Here is an 18,574-nt window from a genome sequence, read left to right as displayed (position 1 = left end):
GGAAGATGCTTTGGCTGTGCAAAACATCATATCAAATTGCCCATTAAGAGTCGTAGTAGGTTCCACAAAACTGGGCCACAAAACCAACGTTTTTTAGGGCGACGCCGAAAGTATTCACGACCCCCCCCCCTCCCCTAGTTCGTGTTCCATTCGACCTTCAGTCTTATTCCCCTGTATACCCGATACAGTGCAGTATACCTCAGGAACCCATCCCTCGAAACAATCCTCCGCCCCATGTACTTACGCCTGCCCAGTCAGTCCAACCCCCACAATCACTTTGCTCAATTCGGACCATCCCCAAACCCCCCTTACTCATTTTCCTCCCAAAAGTCCCCTTCCTTTCGACTCCGTTCTTCTCCGTGCGTCCAAGAAGTTACCGACCGGTTCTGGACTCCACCCGTTATTTGCCGAAACAAACACAAATCCTCCCCTCTTAGACACCCCCCACCTTACTTCCCTCCCTCAGCATCATCTTGCCTCCCCCCCCAACCCCCATATAAAGATCACTCCCAATTTGACTTATTCCCAGATCACCAGGGAACCTTTCTTCCTTCCCTTGCACTTTATCCCCCCTGGCTACCCTACCAGTATGACTCTGGTTTAAGAGTAAGCAGGCAGAATGATCCACAGGTAACACATCCATGCAAAATTTCTAAAACTTCAAATAGTATGACGAATTCCACCGTAGTTCCATCCCAACTTAATAATATTCCCATAATTTGTTCGCTGTCCTCCTTTTCTCTCAAGCCCGGTCCAGTCCCGTCTTTTAATAATGCCTCAAAACCACACCCTTACCCACAGCACCCTTCTCATAAACTTCAACCCCAAATAACTCGATCCTGAATTGAAAAAAAATCCCAATACCCAAATCGGTTTAAATTTCCAAATTTCCTACTTAACAATGCTGAGATCCTGAATTTTGACAAAATTACAGAACTCGAGGGTATCTCTGAGATTCATAAAATTAATATTATTGCTGTGACAGAGGTTCAGTTCCAGAACCCAGATTTCCTAAAAATCAGCAATTATACTCAGTTTATAAGGCTTCGCCCGCCTGACCACCATCTTGGGAAAAAAGGGTGTGGTTTTCTATTTTTTGTCCAAGACAACCTCTAGCCTACTCTCATCCTAATCCCCAACTTATCAGATTCTGATTAAATCCTGTGGCTGAGCCTTCGACAAAAACTACTCCCGTGTCCGTTCTATATAATTCTAACCGCCGTTTTTTAATCATTCCCCTAACCAAAGTATTTACCAGAAACGCAAATTTATACAACAATTTCTTATAAGTGCTGACTTTGTGTTATCAAAGTATCCGAACGCTGGTATTTGCTTACTTGGCGATGCGAATAACCTGAGGATAGACTCTATCTGCACCTTAAACAACTTAATATTAAACAACTGGTTAAAATATCTACAACAAAAGGTAACACCTCTCTGGATGTTATTTGTTCAAACATGAGTAAGTATTACAACTCCCCGCAAGCACTGCCACCACTAGGAGGCAGTTACCGCTATTGTCTTCTTTTGTCTCCCTCCTCAGCCATTGAACAGTCCTTTACTACCTCCATTGGGGTTTGCCGTCCCCTCAGTGACGCAGGACTTTTTTCTTTTGGATCATGGCTGACCAATGAAAGTTGGTCAGACCTTTTAATTCTAAACCTTGATGACAAAATTTTGATTTTTCATAAGAAAGTAATTGATTCCTATTCATTATGTTTCCCGGAAAAAAAATCAGATAGTGCTCCAGTGATAAACCTTCCATAAATAATCACATAAAAATATTAATCCGCACGAAAATAAGCTCATTTAAGAGGGGTAATTTAGCTGAAGCAAATAAGTTAAGAAAGGAATTAAAAAGTCAAATTACAAAAGCTGCCCGAGCCTATTATAAAAATAAAATTAAATACTTGCGCCATGATAAACGAAAGAACTGGTACTCTGAAATTAAAAAACTTACCAGCAAGAGTCAAGAATAACTAAATTTTAATATAAATGAACCTCCAAAGACCACAGCTAATAACCTCAATAAGTTTGTGGCTTCTATTGTCCAGAGTCTCCCACCACTAGCTTACGCATTTCCAGATTTTCCTGATCCTTTTTCACTCCCACATATTTCTCCACTTGATGTTTTAAAAAAAATTGAAAAAGTAAAACGATCAAGCATTTGCCGTTTAGATATTCCTGTTCCTCTGATTAAAGCATTCTGTGAATACCTCTCAAAAACCAGTGCCATTCTGTTTAATGAGATTGCCAACTCTGGACATTTCCGACAATATTGGAAACAAGGTTTTATTACCCCAATCAAAAAGAAAAATTGGAAGCATAGGTTTGATGGCATTTATCCTATTATCCTCACCTCGATTTTTTCAAAATTGTATGAAAGTTTTCTCGCAGACTGGCTTGAGATGAAAGTCCTCCCCCTCATTGATCTTAGACAGTTTGGTAATCTCAAATCCACGTCAACCTCTCATTACCTGATCCATCTTGTTTATACCATGGGTAAATTACTTGAAAAACACTTGGCTTAATCTGATTTCTATTAATCTTCAAAAAGCTTTCGTTTTGATTAACCACAATTTACTCATAGATAAACTTATAAATGAATTTCACATTGAAACTTTCCTTGTTAAGCTCGTTGCCTCTTTTCTTTCTAATAGATCTCAAGCAGTAAAATATCTAAATTATTTCTCAGATCATCTCCCCATATTTAATGGCATTCCTCAGGGGACTATTATAGGCCCTCTCCTTTTTTCCCTTATGATTAATAGCCTTTCAACCCTTTATGACAATAGATGGAAATTTGTCGATGACTTGACAGTTTTAGAGATATGTCATAAAAACATCTTTAGCAACCCAATGGGCATACTCCAAGATATTGCCTGTGAGGTCTCTTCCCTTGACATGACTGTTAACCCCTCTAAATCCGCAATAGTCTCAGTAAGTTTCCTTAAATCCCCTCCCCTTTCTCTTGCTCCTATATCTCCTGAAACCTCTGTCACATCTCTTAAACACTTTGGTATTACAATTTCTTCTAATTTGAAAGGGGATGCCCATATAAATAATAACCTACGACAAACAAACTCCTAACTTCCCCCCCTTTAACTTTTAAATAAATTTAGTTGTCCCAAATCACATTTACTGCAAGTATACATTTCTTTTGTGCGTCCCATATTAGAGTACGCTTGTCCTGTGTGGCACCCTGGCCTCTCTAATGAAGCAACACCGAAAAATTGAAAATGTCCAAAAGAGAGCTCTAAGAATTATTTTTAAAGAGGGCAAGATACCGTATTTGTATTTGTTAAATATTTCAAACCTAGAGACCCTTGAGAGACAAAGAATTAATTTGTGCCTCCGTTTTGGTAAGTTGGCACTTTTGAACCCCCATTCTGCGAACCTTTTCCCTGAATACCATGTACCTGATAGAAATCGTCCTCCACGAACTGTGTCCCAGCCTATCCCCACCTTATCTCCCAGTCTTTGTACTACCTTGCGTTATAAAAAATCTTTTATCCCTTTTTTTACTGATTTAATAAATAGTTGTTAATGTGAACATAAATTTTGTCTTTTCCCTTATATAATAAAAGAAACAGCTCGGTTTCCTCTATACTCTCTTTTTTTTTGTTCCCTATCCCCTTTTTATGTTGTTTTTAAATATTAGTTAATGTGTATATTATTTATTTTTTTCAGTTTTATCATTTTTTATCTGATGAACTAGTTGTCATTTTGAAGTTTTTAATACAAGTGACAAAGGAATCATACAGCATTCCGATATTTGATTATTTATTTATTTTAATTTTTTTTTCATTGGTTGACAATCTTTAAGTTGTTGTGCTTTTGTTATAATTTTTTTGCTTGTTTGTTTTTTATGGACTTCGAAATTCGAATTCGGCCCTTCAGGGCTTGTGATACCAATTTCTAGAAATAAATATCTTATCTTATCTATCTTATCTTATCTAAAACTTGCTTGATTTTCGAAAAAAGGGAGAAACACCCTAACACTCATAGAATTTTAATGAAAATCATACCATCAGATTCAACATATCATAAAACCCTACTGTAGAGGTTTCAAGCTTCTATGTGAGACAATGCGGAATTTTCTGTTTTTTGCCTTTTTTTTCTCAGGGGTGATCTCATCGATCCATTAGTCCTAGAATTTTGTGAAAGGGGTCATTTGATCGTAAATTAAAAGTTCTAGTGCCCTTTTTAAGCGACCGAAAAGATTGGATGGCATCTAGGCCCCCTCCCCGCCCCTTTTTCCAAAAATCGTCCGATCAAAATTTTGAGATAGCCATTTTGTTCATCATAATTGACAGGATCAATAACTATGCCTCTGAATTTAACAACCCCCCCCCCCCCAACAGAGCCAATAAACTTCAAAAATTTATTTTTGAAATAAAATTTTCAAATTATTTACGCATAGTATTTGTTATTGGGAAGTATGTATATATTTTCGTATTGACGGGGGCGAACTTTCTGCTGGTTTTTTTTTTCATGGAGGAATTTTCCATGGGGAGGCAAGTTTCCAGGGGATGAACTTGTCAGGGGAAATTATACACTGGGGGAATTTGCCAGAATTCCTAAATACAATTCTTTTTATATGTCTTGCTTTCTCTTTTCCGTTTCAATTTTACGCGTGGAGTTGTTAAGGGTAATTGCCAGAAGTAAGTGTTCAGCGGGATTGAATCGTCTAGGGAATATTTCCATGGGGAGGGAATTTCTACGTGGAGGTGGGGCCAGGTTTCCTAGTATTATTTAAAAAACCATCCGAAATTAAATAAAAAAACAAGTTTTTTCAACTGAAAGTAAAGAGCAACATTAACTTAAAACGAACTGAAATTATTATATATATGAAGGGGATTGCCACCTCCCCAACACCTTGCTCCTTACGCTAAAGTTTGATTTAAATTTTGAATAAAGTTTGAATTAATGAACGGTTCCTTTGCTTTACAAGAAATCACGACTAGCCGCTTTATCAGCTCTTCAAGGATGACTGATGAGCTTAAAAAAAGTTATCCTTCTTGATTTCAAAATTTCTACTCCTCCCGTGGGCCGAATTTCTAAAAGCACAGCTAAGAAAAGCAAGATGCTAAAAGTGTATTAGTAATGAGAGAAATGTTAAAACTCAGAAAGTAAATGCGACACCATTTTATTGCTTCAGTCCCAAAAGTGATCATGAAATAGTAAATTAGATCAAAATCACAAACTGGTATGGCCTATAACAGTAAATGAGAGTTCAAAATTTGTGGTTGAATGGTAATTTTTTGAATCTCAAAATTATCTATTTACTATTCTAAGAACATAATTTGGTAATGGGGTCAAGGAATTGTAGCATATCTTAAGAACTTCTAGATTTTTGTCTAGCTAAGTTGGAACTGCTGCCTGCTTAAACGGAGCTTTCCACTCGAAAGCAAAAATGAAAATCCAAATTTAAAAATGAAAGTTTAGTGGAAGATAGCCCATTCTGAGAAAGACTCTAAACCTCTACTTCTTCTCTAAGAATGCAGGGTCCGACTCAAGGACAAGCGAAAACACTTCGTGAAAACTATGAGAACTACATGAAACACAAGCGAGAACTACGCCAGCAGGTAAAGAGTTTGCAGGCATACAACATGGCTGATGTTGGACGTCTTGTTTCTTTTCTTGCATTGTTTTTGGATTCATAAAATCTTATCTAAACTTGTTTTTGTCCCTGGCTAGAATCGTAAGCCACTTCTCAAGCTTCAATGTCATATTCACCAATCCAAGCTAAGGTCCGATTCGCTAAGGACTGAACGGGATATACTTACAATTTTTATGCAACATACTGCAATTAATAAATAACGGAATAAAATTGAAGAAAAAGACGATGGCGTCACTCAGAGTGGGCCGACTTGCGTCCTCCCTTTTATTGAAGTAACACCTATATTATGCCCGTGCCACATCATAGTCACATCTATTGACAAAGAAAGCCAAATATCATGAATGACATGGCAATTTTCTTGATTCTAGCGTCACACTTGTATTTAAAAAGCAAAAAATTAAAATTGCAATAAATTAGTTTTGAGAGCTTGCTCCAACAGTAATTTGTGTCCAACTATTCTCTAATAATGCTAAGTCTTCTTAACTTTTGCCAGATTCTTCTCCCAGATAGAAAAACCGCTGTTCTAAGTTTCCATCTTTTCTAGTTTCAAAATTATGCCATAAGCCTTGACTCTGATTGGTCAGTCAAGAATTTTATGTTTGAAAGTTGAACAATGTTCAACTCGAGAAATTACGAACGGCGAACGTAATTGACGCTATAGTCGTTCGTAATTTTGATTTTATCGATAAGTCTAACTATAATGTGGCACGGGCATTACTCTTTTAGGTTTTGAGATTGTGTTTTTGCTATCCGTTTTCTTTATCTTATTTTATTCAGGTTACTCTGAGATTGTAAACGTACTAACACTGACGAAGGGTATCCAGCTCGATACCAGGAATAATCTTGGTCTTACTCCTCTTATGAAGGCTGCAATTCAAGGAAAAGCAAGAAGCGCTAGAATCCTACTTGTCGCAGGTAGCTCAAATTTATTTTCTTTTCATATATGCTTGAGGGCTTCACTAGCTAAACACAAATTGTTTAGAGCAGGCTATTTATGAAAATTAATTAGATTCAAAAATAGGGTGGAAAAACTATCTTTAAATAACCGCAGCTATTTTAATTCAAAATGTGTTACCTATTGTACTAAACTAAGCTCAACTGATTGAATGGTTCAACACATAATTTTTTACTCATTTACTTCTCAATATACTTCATGATTTTAGCTTTAGAAAAAAAAACTAATGTCTTTCCTCTTATAACTTGTAGGGGCATTTAAAAAATAGAGACTTTGCCCAAGGGCAGGTCTAGAACCAAATCTTGGGGTGGGGCGATGTAACAAGGGGGCCAATAATTGACAAAATTGACAAGTTTATTAAAAAAAAAGAACGGAAAATAGAAAATTTGCTAGACTCTTAAGATTGACCTTATTTAGGGTATTGCTCAATGTGAAAAGATTCCTAGATAAGCTGATTTTCGGCCTTTAAGCCTGGGGAAGCCCACCAGCCCCATGGATCCATCATGGCTTTTGGTGAGTCTGGCTAAAGCAAGCAAGACTTGATATACACTTTAATTTTTTACTTTTGAGTATTAAATGCAGTGTTCTGGAATAAGGAATATACCTATGTGCTAATCCGGAGGGACTCCATTCCATTCGGATGTGGCGAGAGTTTCAAATACATATTATTTTGTGAGCAAAGACCTAGTACATTGCCCGTAAATTTTTTTTTCAGAGAGAGGGGGGGGGCAGTCAAACCAGGCATACCCTTCGGGCATGACTTAGATGAAAATAATAAAACAATGTGTTACTTTTTAAAAAATTATTAAAAAGTAAGTATTTTTTTTAAATATAAAAACGAAATGCATAGTTCCAAATATGAAGTTATTAAAAAAAAAATAGAGATGGTAAAATACAAAAGAAGCAAGTATTACCCTGAATGGAAGAGGGAATGCAACCCCCTCACCTCCCAACCCTCGATATTTGAATGGTTACTTCTTCTTTATTGAAAAGAAAACAATTTGATATTTTCGTTGAAAAGTTGAAAATTAAAATTTTTTTTTTAACTTCACGGGTGGTGAGTAAAGAACGATGTTGGCACAATGTATTATCTTTTTTTTTTTTTTTTTTTTTTTTTTTTTTTTTTTTAGACCATGGCACTTCGTAACGAAGGAGTTGTGGTAGAAACTTTGAAAAGGAATCATTTGATTGGAAATTGAAATGGCTAGTGCCCTTTTTAATAGTCAAAAGTGATGGGAGTGCAACTAACACCCCTCCCGAATTACTAATAGACTATTTGACATAAATTAAGTAAATATTTTGATAAATCTTAAGTGACTACTTGAACTTCATGGATGGTGAGGGGAGTAGTGTTGTACATCCCTCATTTTGTTTAGGGTTATTTTATTTTGTTAAATTTTAACCGAGAAATCTCGGTCACCCCCACTGCAATTCCAGTCGGCTTTCCAAGTAGGCTAACCTGATGAGGATAATACAAAAATCAACAGATTTTTGTATCTGCACTCAAGAATTTAGTTTTTTTCCAAATTACTCTAAGATTACTTTCAATCCCTGAGCAGGATATGTTTCCGTTAAACATTTCTTAGTTTAGCAGGCTAAACGATAACCAAACCAAATGTAATGAAGTACAAGGTAATTTGAAATAGCCGGTAGTTTCAACAGAGTGAATTAGAATAACAAAAAAGAAAAATATTTTAAAGCTGTTGTGTCATTCGTTAACACCATTTGGTGCCAGAATTGGGGAAAAAAAAACAAACTAACGTCAGTTAATGGTATTAGAAAATTTGAATACTATTAAAGAAGTTCAATACTCTAAAGCAGGGAAATACACACCCCGAAAAAGAAAGGCTATTTCTACCTAAGTTAAGGGACTGAGGGACCGAAAACAGCTTATTTAGGGATCTCTCCATATTGAGCAATACCCTAAATAAGGTCAAAGTTAAGAGTCTTGCCAATCTTCAAGCCCTATTTCCTCCTGTGGATAAAACGTTGTATGAAAATCGAAAAAAAAAAAAAATCAGAAACCAAGAGAACCAGGTTGATTTTCTGCCAGTTAAAAAAAGGGAAAAGACTAGAACCGGTATTTTGGCAAGGACCTCGCCAAGCCGTCCTCAGTGCTCAAAAAGTCTCTGATAGTGGCCTGGTGGAGGTCCTTGCGGAAATATTTGTTTTTGTCTTTTTCCTTTTTTAACTGGTAGGAAATCAATCTGGTTCTTTTGATTTTTTTAGTTATTATTTCGACTTTCACCAACCGTCACATATAGCCGTTGTGGTCTTTGAACGTCCAAAAACCGTTTCCTAACTCCTTAAATTGAACAGGTAAGACAATGGCGCCACTGCATCTGGCACAAAGCCTAAGTGTATTACATATTTCTTCTTTTTTTTTTTAACTCATTGATTAGACATCTCTAAAGAAGGTCAGGTGAGCCATCTAGCTTCTATGAGCCCCATTTACTTTGGGCATCGCATCCAGAATTGTTTTTTTTTTGCCATATGTTGCAACGAAAGTGAATTGATGAACTCCTGATAGGTAAGTAATTGCCTATAGGCATGTATTCTGTCAACTGTACCACTAGCCACAACCCCAGGACTATTAATTGACTGCCTAAAAAAAATCCCCGTTTTTGTTCAAAATTGCGGTTTTTCTGATTTTGAATGAAAAAATCATATGAAAATGATTTGCGGAACAATTATACAAAAAATTGAGGAATAAGAATAGCTTGGTAACCTTTAGAAGAAAAGAACTTTTTCCTGTATAAAAATAAAGAGACAGTATAAGTTGAAATGCACAGAGAGCGCTCAAAAATGAGGAGAGATGAAACCGCCCCCGCCTTTACTGTTTTAACCTAAGTCTTTTTTAGACGCGTTTTAAAAATTATTCACGATTGATATAATTCAATAATTAATTTTCTAAAACAGGTAAGTATACTATAAAATTTGGGATCATGATTTTAGACCAAAAAGCCTCACAATTTGCATAGCGGGGAGGAGTAGCTTCCCATTTTAATCTCATACTAATCCTTTCAAGTTATATGATCGTTACTTAACTTCATACAAGAACAATATTAATTTGATTTTAGTTACCTGTTTCCAATTATATTTAACTATTGCACATGAACTGGATGATAAGTTACTCGAGAACGAACTACACCGCCAAATGGGAATGTGCCCATGAAGACCATTAGATCAGTGGTCGGCAAAGTGCGGCTCCAGAGCCACATGTGGCTCTTTGGTCCGTTAAGTGTGGTTCTGGCATAAATATCCACAGAAGGCCCAATAGTATTTTCATTAAAAATAAAAACTTGGTAAGGAAAATTATATCTTATTTTTATTAATTAAATTTTTCTATAAATTGAGAACATGAATAAATTCTGTTTAAGTTAAAAGATTTTAAGAACAAAGCAGATATTCTGAAAGGGATTAAAGAGTTATTATTGTCTTCCAAAACCATTAAAGATTGAACAGTTAAATTTTGTTCGAATGTAAACACACAGTATATAGAAGATCTGAAATTGGTTTCAGCTAAGATAAGATATTTATTTCAAATAAAGTCTTTCACAAGCCCCGAAGGACCGAATTCATATTTCGGAGTCATAAAACCAAAAAATAAAAAATCATAAAAAAAGCACAAAAACTAAAAAAAACTGGCAAACCAATGCCAAAAACAACAATGTCCGAATGGCACAACCATTTGTTAGTCAAAAAAAGAAATTAACTGGCCAAATGCCAGAAACTGAAAAAGGTAAAAACTAAAAAAGAGTAAAATAAAATTAACGTTAAAAAGGTTTAAAAGATAATTTATAAAAGGGGGGAGGAAACAACAAAAATTGAACGAACAAAAAACTTGGGTATCACCAGTACCAAAGAGAGAAAAAAGGAAAACTAGCGGTTTATTTTATCCGTAATAAAGGATACAAAGGTTTTTCATACCTGGAGGTCAAGCACCGGATAGGGGACAAGATAGGAACGGGTTCAGAAACAGCACGTGGCAGGCGGTGTTTGGATGGGGAGTAGTATCTTTTGGGGAAAATGTTTTCCATGCGAGGGTTTATTATTGCATTTTTTGCAAAACGGAGGCAAAACATTCCTCTCTGGTGCTCAAACGTTTCCAGCTTGGCTTTTTTTAGAAGGAACAAGTATATTACCTTACCCTCCTTAAAGATTAGTCTAAGGGTTCTTTTTCGAATGGATTCAAGTTTTTCTGATTCATCCTGGGAGATGCCAGGATGCCAAAGTGGACAAGCATATTCAAGGTGCGGGCAGGCAAAGGAAGTATAGATTCTTAAGTAATTGGATGGGGGAACATTAAATTTATTCAAGAGCTTAAGGAGAGACATGGAAGCATTAGCTCTGTGGACAATATCTTTAACATGGATATCCCACTTTAAATTAGAGGAAATTGTAACCCCAAGTAATTTAAAGGAAGAAACAGAAATAACTGGGGGGGATAGGGTTGAGGAAAATGGGTGATGTTTTAAGGAAACATATTGGCATTATCAATCTTTATCAATAGCAGCTAAAAAGTCCTTGTGACACATATGATGCAGCAAATATTTTACTTTTTGTAAGATTTATGTCTCATTCTAAAGACACAAAGTCCTGAGGAAGAACTCTTAGGATTTTTAGCACCCTAAGGTCAGACAAGTGAGATGATATCACAAGTGTGATAATTGAGTATATGGATAAGCATTATATTCCCCTTGATAAAATTTTGTTGATTTCAATAGACGGGGCGTTAGAAAAAGGGTTTGTTGCAACTTTGAAAGAAAAATTAATCCTGACATACTTGTTTACCATTGTATCATTCGTCAAGAAGCCCTTGTGCGCAAACAGTTCCAGAAGAACTTTGTAAATTTATGGAATTAGTGATTATCATTATAAATTCCATTTTAGCTAAAGCTCTTAATCATCGCCAATTCAAAGAATATTTGTTTGAAATGGAGAGTGTGTACGCTGATCTTTTGGTTCATAATAAGGTCCGTTGGTTGTCAAGAGGGGACATTATAAAACGTTTTGCGTCTCTTTTTCCAGAAATTAAAGCATTTTTCCTTGAGAAGGGAGTTCACTATCCAGAACTAATAGACGATCAGTGGATTCAAAACTTATGTCATGGTAGATGTTATGTCTCATCTAAATCGGCTTAATCGTAAACTACAAGGGAAAGGAAACTTTATTTTTTTGGTGTTGAAAGAAGCAATAACATTACAAAATATATCCACTTTTGCGAAGGATTTTCAAAGGGAAACAACGTTTCGCTTTCCAAGCCTGCTGATGCATCACCAAGAAAATAATTCCTCTTTTGATAAACTGATAAACTAAAACAATAAAACAATAATTTCAAATATGAGGGTAGCATTTCTCAGCAGGTTTCGGGAATTTAAAAACAGGAGAGCTACTTTAGCATTTGTCAAAAGTCCTCTTAATACTGCGGTAACCGGGTTGAAATTTTCTTCTTGTGAAAATGACATTGGTTGCTCTGAGATGCAGTTGCAGGATTTAAAAAACAAGGCGATAAGACACTTTTGTCATATTTAAACTAATTAAACAAATTTAAACTAAATTAATGATATACTAAATATAATTATTTACACTAAATAAATAACTATTTTAATTATATCTTAGATGAGAGGGATTTGGGAACCCTAGGTGGTTCACTTTGTAGGGAAAACGAGATAATTTTGAAAATTTGAGAAAAACAATTCTTGACTTCTTCTTTTACTTTCTCTTTCTATGAAATTTTTCGTTGCTTTTTAAATCGACTATTCAAATCCCTAAGTTTCTTATACCCGGTAAACAATATATTTTCAAAAACATAGCATATATAAAATACGCAACCTAACCTAACCTAGGTACCTTTTTTCCCCTAAATCCCCCCCCCCAAAAAGTTTAAATATTGTAAACTCAGTGACAAACCCCGCTTTGCGATCAATTTATCTAATGAAAGATACCCAATTGACTGGTTTCCTTTAGCATTTCCCTATAGAGTATATTTTGTGGGCTGCAGCTACTTGGAGATAATACTAAAGTACCGAAGTAACTCCAGCTATTTGCAACCACAGTAGAAACTGGGGTACCAGCCCCGTACGAACACATGTGCTGCCATCTACAATTTAGTCTAACGCTGTAAGAACATAATTTATTCAAGGATTATCGATCGAGTCTAATGGGGTCAAGGTCAATTGATTTGTTGTTGTTTGTCTAGGTGTAATGACACTGGGGGTGAAGTTTGCACATGCGCATTGACGGTGGGGAAGAGATGTATTGATCTAGGACAAGAGGAGGGGGGGGAAGTGGATTTCCGAGAACTTGATTTATATAATCACTAGGGGCAATGTATTGATCCAGGACTCGACTAGGACAAGTGAATTTCCGAGAACTTGATTTACATAATCGATGGGGAGAATGTATTGATTCACGAAAGGGGAATTAAGAAACAAACATGGCTTCTTTGTTGTTTGGCTAACCTGACCTGAGAAATTGATTTACATAATCGGCGTGTAATTATTGATTCACGAAAGGGGTATTAAGAAACAAACATGGCTTCTTTGTTGTTTGGCTAACCTAACCTGAGAAATTGATTTACATAATCGGCGGGGAATTATTGATTCACGAAAGGGGAATGAAGAAACAAACATGGCTTATTTGATCTTTTGGCTAACCTAACCTGAGAAATTGATTTACATAATCGGCGGGGAATTATTGATTCACAAAAGGGGAATTAAGAAACATTATGGCTTCTTTAATCTTTAGGCCTGAGGGATTTATTTGTTGTTGCTGTTTTGGTGTTTCTTGGATGTTCTCACTTTGATGGATGTTTCTTGGATGTTCTCACTTTGATGGATGTTTCTTGGATGTTCTCACTTTTGATGGATGTTTCTTGGATGTTCTTACTTTGATGGCTCTTTTCTTGGATGTTCTCACTTTGTTTGTTGTTTCTTGGATGTTCTAACTTTGATGGTTGTTTCTTGGATTTTCTCACTTTGATGGATGTTTCTTGGATGTTTATGAGTAACGCATGACACATGACACGTGACACGTGACACATGACACATGACACATGACACAACCCATGATACGTGACACATGACACAACACGTGAGACATGACACATGACACGAAACATGACACATGACACATGAATAATGACACATGACACATGACACATGACATAAGAATGACGTAATCAACTAGGACAAATGGATTTTCTGATAAATTGATTACCTAATCGGTAGAACCCCATCAGGAGGTCATGACGGGGGTCCATATATGGACAAAGAATGACGTAATCGACCAGGACAAATGGATTTCTGAGAAATTGATTACATAATCAGTAGAACCCTATCAGAAGGTCATGACGGGAGTCCATATATCAGCATAGAATGACGTAATCGACTAGGACAGTTGGATATCTGAGAAATTGATTACATAATCGGTAGAATCCTATCAGGAGGTCATGACGGGAGTCAATATATGGGCATTGAATGACGTAATCGACAAGGACAGTTAAAATATTTCAGTAGTATTTTGTCGTGGTTTACCTTGTCACAGTTACATTCTTTTGATTTTGTAAAGTTCATTTTTAATTTCTTTCATTGAAATGCAAGAGTGGGATTATTTCAGTAGTGTTTTGTCGTGGTTTACCATGTCACAGTTACATTCCCTTGATTTTTGTAAGTTCCTTTTGGATTTCCTTCGTTGAAATGCAAGAGTTGGAATATTTCAGTAGTGTTTTGTCATGGTTTACCTTGTCACAGTTACATTCTCTTAATTTTTCAAAGTTCATTTTGGATTTCTTTCGTTGAAATGCAAGAGCTAGAAAATTCCAGTAGTGTTTTGTTGTGGTTTACCTCGTCACAGTTACATTCTCTTGATTTTTCAAAGTTCATTTTGAATTTCTTTCATTGAAATGCAAGAGTTAGAATATTTTGGTAGTGTTTTGTCGTGGTTTACCTTGTCACAGTTACATTTTCTTGATTTTTTAAGGTTCATTTTGAATTTCTTTCGTTGAAATGCAAGAGTTGGAATATTTCAGTAGCATTTTGTCGTGGTTTACCTTGTCACAGTTACATTCTCTTGATTTTTCAAAGTTCATTTTGAATTTTTTTCATTGAAACGGAAGAGTGGGATTATTTCAGTAGTGTTTTGTCGTGGTTTACCATGTCAAAGTTACATTCCCTTGATTTTTCAAAGTTCATTTTGGATTTCTTTCGTTGAAATGCAAGAGTTGGAATATTTTAGTAGTGTTTTGGTGTGGTTTACCTTGTCACACTTACATTCTCTTGATTGTTCAAATTTCTTTTTGTATTTCTTTCATTGAAATGCACGAGTTGGAATATTTCAGTAGTGTTTTGCAGTGGTTTACCTTGTGACACTTACATTATCTTTACTTTTAAATTTAATTTGGATTTCTTTCATTGAAATGCAAGAGTTGAAATATTTCAGTAGTGTTTTGTCGTGGTTTACCTTGTCACAATTACGTTCTCTTGATTTTTCAAAGTTCATTTTGGATTTCTTTCGTTAAAATACAAGAGTTGGAGTATTTCAGTAGTGTTTTGTCGTGGTTTACCTTGTCACAGTTACATTCTCTTGATTTTTCAAAGTTCATTTTGGAATTCTTTCGTTGAAATACAAGAGTTGGAATATTTCAGTATTGTTTTGTCATGGTTTACCTTGTCACAGTTACATTCTTTTGATTTTTCAAAGTTCATTTTGAATTTCTTTCGTTGAAATGCAAGAGTTGGAATATTTCAGTAGTGTTTTGTCGTGGTTTACCTAGTCAAAGTTACATTCTCTTGATTTTTCAAATTTCATTTTGAACTTCTTTCATTGAAATGCAAGAGTTGGAATATTTCAGTAGTGTTTGCTTGTGGTTTACCTTTTCACAGTTACAATTTCTTGATTTTTCAAAGTTCATTTTGGATTTCTTTCATTGAAATGCAAGAGTTGGAATATTTCGGTAGCGTTTTGTCGTGGTTTACCTTGTCACACTTACAATCTCATGATTTTTCAAAGTTTATTTTGAATTTCTTTCATTGAAATGCAAGAGTGGGATTATTTCAGTATGTTTTGTCGTGGTTTACCATGTCACAGTTACATTCCCTTGATTTTTCAAAGTTCATTTTGGATTTCTTTCATTGAAATGCAAGAGGTTGAATATTTCAGTAGTACTCTGTCGTGGTTTACCCTGTCCTAGTTACATTATGTTAATTTTTCAAAGTTCATTTTGAATTTATTTCGTTGAAATGAAAGAGTTGGAATATTTCAGTAGTGTTTTGTTGTGGTTTACCTTGTCACAGTTACATTCTCTTGATTTTTAAAGTTCTTTTTGGATTTCTTTCATTGAAAAGCAAGAGTTGAAATATTTCAGTAGTGTTTTGTCGTGGTTTACCTTGTCACAGTTACATTTTCTTGATTTTTCAAAGTTCATTTTGAATTTCTTTCGTTGAAATACAAGAGTTGGAATATTTCAGTAGTGTTTTGTTGTGGTTTACCTTGTCACAGTTACATTTTCTTGATGTTTTAAAGTTCATTTTGAATTTCTTTCATTGAAATACAAGAGTTGGAATATTTCAGTAGTGTTTTGTCGTGGTTTACCTTGTCAAAGTTACATTCTCTTGATTTTTCAAAGTTCATTTTGAATTTTCTTTCATTGATATGCAAGAGTTGGAATATTTCAGTAGTGTTTGGTTGTGGTTTACCTTGTCAAAGTTACATTCTCTTGATTTTTCAAAGTTCATTTTGAATTTCTTTCATTGAAATGCAAGAGTTGGAATATTTCAGTAGTGTTTTGTGGTGGTTTACTTTGTCACAGTTACATTCCCTTGATTTTTCAAAGTTCATTTTCGATTTTCTTCGTTGAAATGCAAGAGTTGGATTATTTTAGTAGTGTTTTGTCATGGTTTACCTTGTCACAGTTACATTCTCTTAATTTTTCAAAGTTCATTTTTAATTTCTATCGTTGAAATGCAAGAGTTGGAATATTTCAGTAGTGTTTTGTTGTGGTTTACCTTGTCACAGTTACATTTTCTTGATTTTTCAAAGTTCATTATGAATTTCTTTCATTGAAATGCAGGAGTTGGAATATTTCAGTAGTGTTTTGTTTTGGTTTACCTTGTCACTGTTACATTCTATTGATTTTTCAAAGTTCGTTTTGAATTTCTTTCGTTGATATGCAAGAATTGAAATATTTCAGTAGTGTTTTGTTGTGGTTTACCTTCTCACAGTTACATTATCTTGATTTTTCAAAGTTCATTTCGGTTTTCTTTCATTGAATTGCAAGAGTTGGATTATTTCAGTACTGTTTTGTCGTGGTTTACCTTGTCACAGTTACATTCTTTTGATTTTTCAAAGTTCATTTTGGATTTCTTTCGTTGAAATGCAAGAGTTGGAATATTTCAGTAGTGTTTTGTCATGGGTTACCTTGTCACAGATACATTCTCTTGATTTTTCAAAGTTCTTTTCGTATTTCTTTCATTAAAATGCAAGGGTTGGAATATTTCAGTAGTGTTTTGTCGTGGTTTACTTTGTCACAGTTACGTTCTCTTGATTTTTCAAAGTTCATTTTGAATTTCTTTCATTGAAATGCAAGAGTGGGAATATTTCAGTAGTGTTTTGTCATGGTTTACCTTGTAAGAGTTACATTCCAGTGATTTTTCAAAGATCATTTTCGATTTTTTTCACTGAAATGCAAGAGTTTGAATATTTTACTAGTAGTTCGTTGTGGTTTACATTTTTACAGTTATATTCTCTTAATCGTTCATAATTCATTTTTGAATTTAGGTGGTTGAAATGCAAGAGTTGGAATATTTCAGTAGTGTTTTGTTGTGCTTTATCTTTTCAAAGTTACATTCTCTTGATTTTTCAAAGTTCATTTAGAAATTCTTTCATTGAAATGCAAGAGTTGGTATATTTCAGTAGTGTTTTGTTGTGGTTTACCTTGTCACCGTTACATTTTCTTGATTTTTCAAAGTTCATTTCGGTTTTCTTTCATTGAAATGCAAGAGTTGGAATATTTGTTTAGTGTTTTGTCATGGTTTACCTTGTCACAGTTACATTTTCTTGATTTTTCAAAGTTCATTTGGAATATTTCAGAGGCGTTTTGTCGTGGTTTACCTTGTCACAGTTATATTCTCTTGATTTTTCAAAGTTCATTTTGAATTTCTTTCATAGAAATGCAAGAAGGAGATTATCTCAGTAGTGTTTTGTAGTGGGTTACCATGTCAAAGTTACATTCCCTTGATTTTTCAAAGTTCATTTTGGATTTCTTTAATTGAAATGCAAGAGTTGGAATATTTCAGTAGTGTTTTGTTGTGGTTTACCTTGTCTCACTTATATTCTCATGATTTTTCAAAGTTCATTATGGATTTCTTTAATTGAAATGCAAGAGTTGGAATATTTCAATAGGGTTTTGTCATGGTTTACCTTGTCACAGTTACATTCTCTTAATTTTTCAAAGTTCATTTTGGATTTCTTTCATTGAAATGCAAGAGTTGGAATATTTCAGTAGTGTTTTGTCGTGGTTTACCTTGTCATAGTTACATTTTCTTGATTTTTCAAAGGTCGTTTTGGATTTCTTTCATTAAAATGCAAGAGTTGGAATATTTCAGTATTGTTTTGTCGTGGTTTACCTTGTCACAGCTACATCCTCTTGATTTTTTAAAGCTCATTTTGAATTTCTTTCGTTGAAATGCAAGAATTGAATAATTTCAGTAGTGTTTTTTCGAGGTTTACCTTGTCACAGATACATTCTCTTAATTTTTTAAAGTTCCTTTTGAATTTATTTCATTTAAATTCAAGAGTTGGAATATTTCAGTAGTGTTTTTTCGTGTTTTACCTTGTCAAATTTAAATTCTATATATTATTATTTGTTATTTTTTTATTTCTATATTTTAAATTCATGAGTTTTAATATTTCATTTTTTTTTGGTTGTGGTTTACCTTGTCACAGTTACATTATCTTTATTTTTCAAAGTTCATTTTGAATTTCTTTCATTGAAA

The 18,574-nt window shown here is 34.7% G+C and overlaps 1 protein-coding gene across 1 annotated transcript in view; it reads left to right on the top strand.

Annotated features, from left to right (window-relative positions):
* Positions 1–18,574, top strand: part of LOC148946403 (uncharacterized) — a 327,531-nt gene that overhangs the window by 88,067 nt on the left and 220,890 nt on the right. Inside the window, exon 2 of the mRNA XM_089097688.1 lies at positions 6,401–6,538. Within this exon, the coding sequence (XP_088953814.1) occupies positions 6,484–6,538 (55 nt within the window). The 5' untranslated portion in view covers positions 6,401–6,483. The remainder of the gene's footprint in view (positions 1–6,400; positions 6,539–18,574) is intronic.

The sequence above is a fragment of the Artemia sp. Qi Xiang Cuo genome, chromosome 12 (genome assembly GCF_049724085.1).
Source record: "Artemia sp. Qi Xiang Cuo chromosome 12, ASM4972408v1, whole genome shotgun sequence".
NCBI classification, from domain to species: domain Eukaryota; kingdom Metazoa; phylum Arthropoda; class Branchiopoda; order Anostraca; family Artemiidae; genus Artemia; species Artemia sp. Qi Xiang Cuo.
The sequence above is the reverse complement of the archived record's forward strand: the minus strand, read 5'-3'. Positions and strand labels throughout refer to the sequence as shown.